At 42.9% G+C, this 8,190-nt stretch overlaps 1 protein-coding gene across 3 annotated transcripts; it reads left to right on the top strand.

The window, feature by feature from the left end:
* Positions 1 to 4,703, top strand: HMX2 (H6 family homeobox 2). Of its 3 annotated transcripts, XM_074960025.1 has the most exons (3): positions 1 to 129; positions 2,339 to 2,623; positions 3,605 to 4,703. In XM_074960025.1, exons 2-3 carry the CDS (start codon positions 2,340 to 2,342, stop codon positions 4,146 to 4,148), a joined length of 828 nt encoding a protein of 275 aa, XP_074816126.1. In that variant the 5' UTR covers positions 1 to 129; position 2,339; the 3' UTR covers positions 4,149 to 4,703. The 3 variants fall into 3 exon arrangements, with proteins under 3 accessions (XP_074816126.1, XP_074816127.1, XP_074816125.1); XM_074960026.1 differs by lacking the exon at positions 1 to 129 and having other exon boundaries at positions 1,943 to 2,619; positions 3,601 to 4,703; XM_074960024.1 differs by lacking the exon at positions 1 to 129 and having other exon boundaries at positions 1,943 to 2,623.
* The last annotated feature ends 3,487 nt before the right edge of the window (positions 4,704 to 8,190 follow it).

The raw sequence follows: 8,190 nt of genomic DNA, 5'->3' as shown, positions 1-8,190 counted from the left end.
ACTGTTTATGAACCTTGTGCTTCCGTGTCCGATGCAGTTCTGTAGCTAAACAAGATTTCGAAATTCTCCTGATCATATTGCTTTCAAATGTTTCATATGCCAACGGTGACATGATGCTATCCAAATCAGGTGAGAATATGATCTTTGGATAATATATTGCAGCATGTAACATGTTCACTGTGTGATCGCACGGTTACAAATAGGAAGTTCAGGGGGAAACAGGAACTGACTGGCCGTCCAATTAATGCAGAGGTTCTCATGCTAGAAGGCCCGGGCCACAACATTTAGCTTTGAACTTTAGGAAAACCTCCAGCTCCCTTTGAAATGTCTGTAGAAGGTAAAGGAAAAGAAGTTATAGTTTGCAGACTTCCCTGCTGTGATAAGGCAGATTTTGACCAGGTGTCGTACTGTACCTATGCTGTGCTTTTGTGTAAATCCTGAAGTAGTGGCTTTAATTAAACCAACACTGAACTGAGCTTTCAAATCGCTGCCGATTTGCCACTAGTACAGATTACATCCTTCTTCATTTCTGCCAATTAGAATGCACCTTACGTACTATTGTAAAATAAGTAACCTCCTATCCTAATGAAATTGTAACGGGATTAAGGAGCGGGATGGTTGCAACCCTTAATGATCGTGTTATCATTGTACTCCTCTAGAGGAAGTGGTTTTAAGGCTTTGAAAGAGAGAGTTTTCCTTTCCAATTTCATGTCTTGGATGAAGGATGTACAACCCCAGAGGAAGTGAAGCGAGTGCCAGTGTAGTTACAACGATCGCCATTAATTTTGTAAATCCCAATAGAAATGCCATCTGAACAGGATTTAAATATAGATATAGGTATCTGGCTGCACCACAAAGACTTATTGCATCCCCCGGGGGAGGTTAGGGATGTACCTGCATCGTTTTGGGATAGGAAATGCGTTTCCTAGGTTGGATTGCATCCTACCATTGATACCTTTACTAAATGTCCCTTGCCTAGGCTTCTTGGCGCCAGGCAACTCAAATCCACTTAGTCTTTTCATCTCTCCCGCAATCTCCCAGCCGTGTACAAGCGGCAAATCTGGCTCACCCGGAAAGGAGTCAGATCTTTGTGAGCCTGATATAACTCGTGAGCCGTTTGGCTGGCTCAATGTCTTAAAGACAAGCAGTTAAACTTGGGATGGAGATTCATTCAGTCCTGCACGGGGGCCATTTCGATCTTTTGGTGGATGTTGTTAGATAATATTCAGGGGCCCACTGAAAACAGCCAATAATTAATTAGGACGTTGTTGGGGAGTTACTCAGCAGACGCTTCTTGTTTAAATTACCCCTTCTTTAGGTCGGAGAGAGGATATTAGTTACAAAATGGAAGCCGGTGCCTTACTCAAACCAAATTCTCCTCTAGCACCTGGAATTTTCTAAATCTAATTTGCTTGCGTTTTTATTTTAAATAATGGTAATAAATTCGAGGCTTTTTTTCTGCTCCCAGGTTTGCCTGTTTTTGCTGGGGCTGTGTTCTCTCTGGTGTAGGAATGCTCCCCGGATCCTGAAAAGTTCATTTGGAAATATACAAAAGCATTTCCCCTTACACTGGGAAGGACAAAATGAAAAGGGAGTCATTTACTCGACGTCCTATATCATTTTATGTGCAGCATCAAAACTCCTGTTTTTAAATCTGTATGCTCAAATGTTGCTTGTTAGGCAGCAGACTAGCAAATCAATTTCACGAGCAAAAGGGTAAAAACCCACGGACATGCACAGTGTGTTTATTTAAACAACAACCCACTGTTTTAAATAAGCGATTCAGACCACATCAGTTCACCCCCAGTTTCCACCCAAAACGTTACAAACGAGGTGATGGAGAAGGAGCAGACACGTAGACAGATGCTTGTTTGCCATCTATTTTCTCCCTATTAGCGGCCGGCTTTAAACTGAGCCCTTCACTTGTAAGCTTAATGAACGGCTGCGATCCAGTTCTGCTGACTTCAGCCAGCAGCCCCCCGAAAACCAGCGGGCTTGCGGGGGGCTAGAATTTTGAAACTTTCCGGGGCTGCCAGCAGTCTGTGATTGGCCCTGGCAGATGTAACCTCCATGCAAATGAAGCCACGCCACCCCGCCGCCTGGAGATCAGTAGAGATCTGAGAGAGAAAGGAGCATGCATTCCGGCTGGGCAAGCTCAGGGAAAACCTGCAAAGACACGCCAAAAACACACCCCAAAACACAACCAAAACAAGCCCAGACAAGAAACCCAAGCCCCCCGCAGCCGCCCCAGACCCTCAGGCACACGCACTCACACACACCTTCCCCAAGAGTGGCTCTAAAGGGAGAGCTTTCTTCCTCTTATTTCTTATGAACCCAGGATGAGCAACAAAGAAGACCCGAGCAAGTGTTGCCCCGCAGCCGCTCCGATCTCCAGTTTTACCATCCAGTCCATCCTGGGCAGCGGTACCTCGGAAGGGGGCAGGGAGCCCAGTTCCAAGGCAGCGGGCGCCTGGCCGGGCAGGAAGCTAAGTCTGTCCGTGTCCTCAGAGGAAGAGGAGCCGGAGGAGAGCTGGAAACATCACGGCTGCTTCTGTCCTGAGACGCAGGGCCCCAAAGAAACTTGCCACAAACACCAGCCCATCAGTTTCACGTGTCTCAGTAAGTACTGGACAAATTTGCCTCCTTAGGAAGTATGTAGATCTCCACCTCGCTAGATGTTAATATCTAGAATGACAGCTCTCCACGGTGCATTCGCTCTTCTCGCTCGGGTTTTTAGCTGGTGAAACCTTTTCATTTACATCTTAGCGTGAAATATACAGTATGTTGTGACCAGTTTATAGGGGTCTGTCTAAACGCAGGGGAAATCAGTGTCTCGGGCGTTTGGGTGTACAAGCCCTTTGAAAACATCTATTGTCAAACGGTAACATGTACATACCGTGTCCTTTTATTTCGTTTTTGTTGGTGGTGGTGTTTCACGGAACATTTGGGCTGATTTCTGGCCAAACTGAGTTCGTGTCGGGTCCTTACCGGATTTGGTACAAAAGGTTTAGAGATACCTTAGATTTTAGTCCTTTCCCTGCATATTTTCCTCCTTCCCTTGTGAACGATTATCCATTTGACATGATTGATAACTGTGCTTTTCTTAGATTGTTCTTCTTTACAGCTCCCGCGTAAGGGGAAGAAAGCTGTTAGTTCTTAGCATTATTTGGGAATAAACGGGCTGTGAAATGTTATGCTATAAAGTAAGATCTACCATCTCTTCTGCTGTAGGAAAGAAACACCTTTAAAAAACAACCAACCAACCATTCCCCCTCTCCCCCCCAACTCCTGGTTATTCACGTATCTTCACTGAGGATAGAAAGGATGTATTTTAAAAGTAAAGAACCTCTTCATTCTGGAAGCTGACTTTCCTCAACACTTGAGCTTGGAAACAGAATGAAGTGGAACTTTGGAGCTGCACATTGCGGCTGTGAAATTGACTTGATTTTCTTTAGCTAGTGTCTGTGCACTGGGGAGCTAGTAAAAATGAGCGTTTGCTATGTTTAGAGCTTTTTCTTTTTTTTTTTTTTTTGGATACGCTGTAGAGTGTCTGATGCGGAATATCTCTGTTTGTTTGCTTGTTTGTTCGTTTTCTTCAAGGCAGTCCAAAGGGGAATGGAGGAGCAATGACGGTAAATACAGACAGGACGCAATTCCTCTCCCAATCTCAACAGGACTTGAAGGAGGAAAAAGAGAAACACTTCCCTCCAAACTCCCCGTCTTCTGGGGAGAGACAAAGGGACGGAGGGGACAGGCAGGCTAATTCAGCCAAAAAGAAGACCCGCACTGTTTTCTCCCGGAGCCAAGTGTACCAGTTGGAATCTACCTTTGACATGAAGCGATACCTGAGCAGCTCGGAGAGGGCCTGCTTGGCCTCCAGTTTGCAGCTGACGGAGACCCAGGTGAAAACCTGGTTCCAGAACCGCAGGAACAAATGGAAAAGGCAACTCTCGGCAGAACTGGAGGCGGCCAATATGGCTCATGCCTCAGCTCAGACACTAGTGGGGATGCCCCTGGTTTTCAGAGACAATTCCCTTCTGAGAGTGCCAGTGCCCAGGTCGATCGCCTTCCCAGCCCCTTTATACTACCCAGGCAGCAACTTGTCAGCCTTACCTCTCTATAATCTCTACAACAAGATCGACTACTGACTCTGAAAGCCGATGGCACTGTCTCCTTCTCTGTATAGCTCTTCGATAGCCGCAATGACCTTCCATAGATTTCACCCGTCTGTATCCACTGGAAACCAAATGTGCTTCTTGCAATGTTAAGAAATACACCATGTGTATTCATTATTTTTATTTATCGGATCTTCTCGATTTGTTTGTTTATGTTCTAGGCTGGCATAGTGTTTTTATGTACGATCGCCATGCATTATCCCACCAGACATAGCTGACTTTCTGAGCTTCATGGGACTTTAAAAACAAATTGCAGTCGTCTCTCTATCTACATGTGCAGGTAGGAAAAGGCCCAGGGCACTTGGTTATTTGTCTCTGCAATTGTATAGGCCAATTTCAACACCCCCCCCTTTTCCTGAATATTATTCTATCACTTGAAAATAAAATAAAAAAAAACATATTTCAGATCTGTAAATATTTTTAAAGAAAATAAAACATTTTAAACATCGTTTGTAACTTTTGCCAAGTTGATTGCATATTTCAGTTCAAAACGCAAAGCGCACTCTTGTTGAACGGCATGTGTGGTGTTAGCCGTGAAGGAGGTTACAACTAGCAGGGAGAGGGACAGACGCCTCTTGAGTTGTGCCGCCTCTCAGTTCACGAGAAACTTTCAACGACTGTTTCCGACTGAATTCAGGAAATGTTGTAATTCTTTCTTTTGAGTTACAAGAGCCCCTGACGTCCACCAGCGGGATTCCACCTACTTCTGGAGGCCCTTGCAGCAAAGTCAACCGAACATGAACTGTGCACTGATCAAAACAGGGCTGGAAATATTGAGTTACTCAAAGTGAAGTAAACTGGCAGCTGCGCTGCAGGAAGAGTAAAAAAAAAAAAAAAAAAAAAAAAGGGCTAGTGGGAAAATAAAATCTTAGCTTAGGCAAGTCACTGTGAGACCTGCAATAACTGTAATAATATGTTAGCCTTTTCCATCCTATTTAGGCTCTGCCAAGCGAAATGCATCAGAAGTTATCAACACCAGTGACTTTTAGTTTGCGTAAAGACTCTAAAATATTGAAAATGCTGCAACTAATCATTCATTTTTAAATAGAATATCTAAATGTAGTTACACCTACCACTATGTACCCCCTAATCAGCATTGTCTATATAGGTGCACACTGTTGTCTGATATTTTTCTACTTTATATTTACACCCCTCTTCTCGCCAGAAAACCATACTGGGGCTATGCATGTGAAGAAGTATTTTTCTTCCTCACCTCCTCCATTATAAGTATCGTGAATGGGAAACGTAGACTACAGACTGTAGTCCCCAAACCTTGCAAATGTCAAATACGTTTGGATCACAGCAGCCCTGGTGTCTTTATCTGGAAATAAGATGAACCTTCTTTATTAAGTGATCAGAGCAGAGAAGTGTTTCCGGAAATGAGGGGTGTTTTTTTTATAGTTTGCAGTGTATTCTGTTAAATGCCACGATCACATGTAAAGTGCTTGCCAGCTCCTTTTAATAGAAATGTGACATTCGGAGCCATGATTGATTTTAGCGCTCAGCCGCTTCTCTTGCAAGTGCTAAAAACACCTGCAGCCTCCTCTGTACAGAGGATGAAGTGAATCGTTTAAACAAAAAGTAAATACTTCATCAAGTGTTATTTAAATTGCAGGTACTGTTGCATTTTTATCAGAGCCACCTGTTCCTTGGTTAAGGTTTTGAATACAGGAAGATATTTTAAGAAGCAATAACTTTCAACGGACATTGCATTTACGATCAAAAAAATGGAGCCTGAGGATTATAACGGTATCATTCTGATAAATGTAATGAAATGAAAACTCTCTCCGTGTTTTCTTTCATGTAAAACCAAACATTTGAAAAAGACGTTTAAAGTATTTTGGAGTATCAAATTCAATAAACTATAGTGAAGGGTTTAAACAAATTAGAATTCACTGAAACGTTTTGCATTTTCACTCTCGATTCTTCCATAATTAATATTATTAGCAGCTAAATTATCAGCTCTTTCTAAAATACACCAGAAATAAGAGGCTGAGATTAATGTGAAGTTTCACTACACTGTTATTGCATTTCAAAAGCTTTTTATGATCACAATCATACCATGCTCTTCTCTGTACATACACACATACAAAAATAGTCTTATTTATTGCATTATATTAAGGAAAATAAAAAATAAATTCAAATATCTCACTCAAGGTTCATTGTTAATAAAAATATTTCAGATTCCTTTGTAGCCCCCTACATTTTAAAATAATCCTTTGACATACTCCTCCAAGCTAGAGAAATGAAAGGACGCCTTTTCTATTGTCCATTAGTAATTACCCTTGTTAGCTTGGTGAGAAGCAGACATCTTGAGTCATATATACAGCATGTTTGCAACAGCAAGACTATATCGGTGTGGAATTGGCTGCTTTCCACTCTCTTTACATTGGTAAACGCAGAAGCTTATTCCTAGGGATGATCCGGAAGGCAGCCAGTACTAATTCCAGATTGGACTGAAGGAACCTTTACAATCAGAGTCTCTCCCCCCACCCTGTCAATCGTGAAACTTTTTGATACTCTGTGGGTGGTATTAAGATACAATAAATCAGTGGGTAAGCTTCAGTTCATTCGCACTATTTTATATAACTGCCTATCTTACTTTTGGGAGCAGGCGTTTAGAATCAATTTCCAATTAAAACAAATTTGACTTTTCTTAGAGTCTAATTGTCCTTTGCATTTCTCATTAATAAAACCCAATGCGATATAAGATTATGCAAATAAATCAGGAAGAACTTTTGATATCCAAGAATTAAAGAGAGTGGGCGAGAAACGAAATAGCTCAAAACTGCAAGGGGAATGCCGCAGCTACATCACAGAGGCATGAAGAGTACAAGTGGAATAAATACTATTCCCTTTAGAGGAGCGAATATCATACAAAGTGTGTCCCACAAAGCTTTAAAGAGTTGAATAATATCGATTTATAGAGTTAAGTAACAGTAGAGAGAGGATACATTTTCAGCTGAGGTACTTATTTAAAAAGAAAAGAGAAAAAGAGGAGGAAAAACAAAGAATCCTACAAGGCCAGTTCTAATGCAACTGGTTTTGCTAAGACTCCGAATTAAATATATATACATACAAGTAAATAGAAAAAGCAAATAGAATCGAAGCTGGAACACTAATAGCATGCCTGTCTATTTCTTATTGGACCCATAAAAGAAAGTGCGCTTTTGGACGGAGGGGGCCGTGGAGACAGCTAGTACATGCATAGAGTTAATACTAAGACGCATGCATGGACAAATGGTGCATGAGTGGACTTGGTTTATGGATAAATGATGCAAAGAAGGAGCGAGAGCTGGTGTACGGACAGACTGAGTCTACCTACGCCCCTATATCTATGTCTTCCCCATGGGTGGATGGGTGCATGAATGAAACTGATTCTTTGATAACAATGGAGCATGGATGAAGCCGGTGCATGGAGTTCCACACAGGAGAACACTCTGTAGGGCGAGGGGATCCCCCCCGCCCCCAGTGCAAGTGATCCCACTTTGACTGCGTTTTGTTCCATGGTCTCTGTGTGTATATAATGTCTTCTGCAGTTTCCACGATATGCTATGCATCCGATGAAGTGAGCTGTAGCTCACGAAAGCTCATGCTCAAATAAACTGGTTAGTCTCTAAGGTGCACAAGTACTCCTTTTCTTTTTTCTTTTTTCGAATACAGACTAACACGGCTGTTACTCTGAAACCTGTCCTTGACCTTTCACTACTGTTCACCAGCTCCCTTCTCCTCTCCCCCCAGAGGAGAGCAGCAGCCACTCCAGCCAGATCAGCACAACCCACCTTCCTTATGTCCCATAAAGCACCTAGGCAAAGAATCCCTTGGCCAAACGATAACTCCGCCTGCACCAGAAGGTGGCCGAGGCGCGTACACTGCAAGTCCCAGCATGCCAGGTCCCAGCCAGAGACCGGCTCCTTTGGCGTACACTGGGTTCATGGCACACTGGGACATGTAGTCTTCGCCAAGAGAAGCCACGGGTGTCGGTTAGCGCGTTGCATGCTGGGAGTTGTAGTTG

Source organism: Natator depressus, chromosome 7 (assembly GCF_965152275.1).
Source record: "Natator depressus isolate rNatDep1 chromosome 7, rNatDep2.hap1, whole genome shotgun sequence".
Lineage (NCBI taxonomy): Eukaryota > Metazoa > Chordata > Testudines > Cheloniidae > Natator > Natator depressus.
Note: the sequence above shows the minus strand (reverse complement) of the source record. Positions and strands in the feature narration are given on the sequence as shown.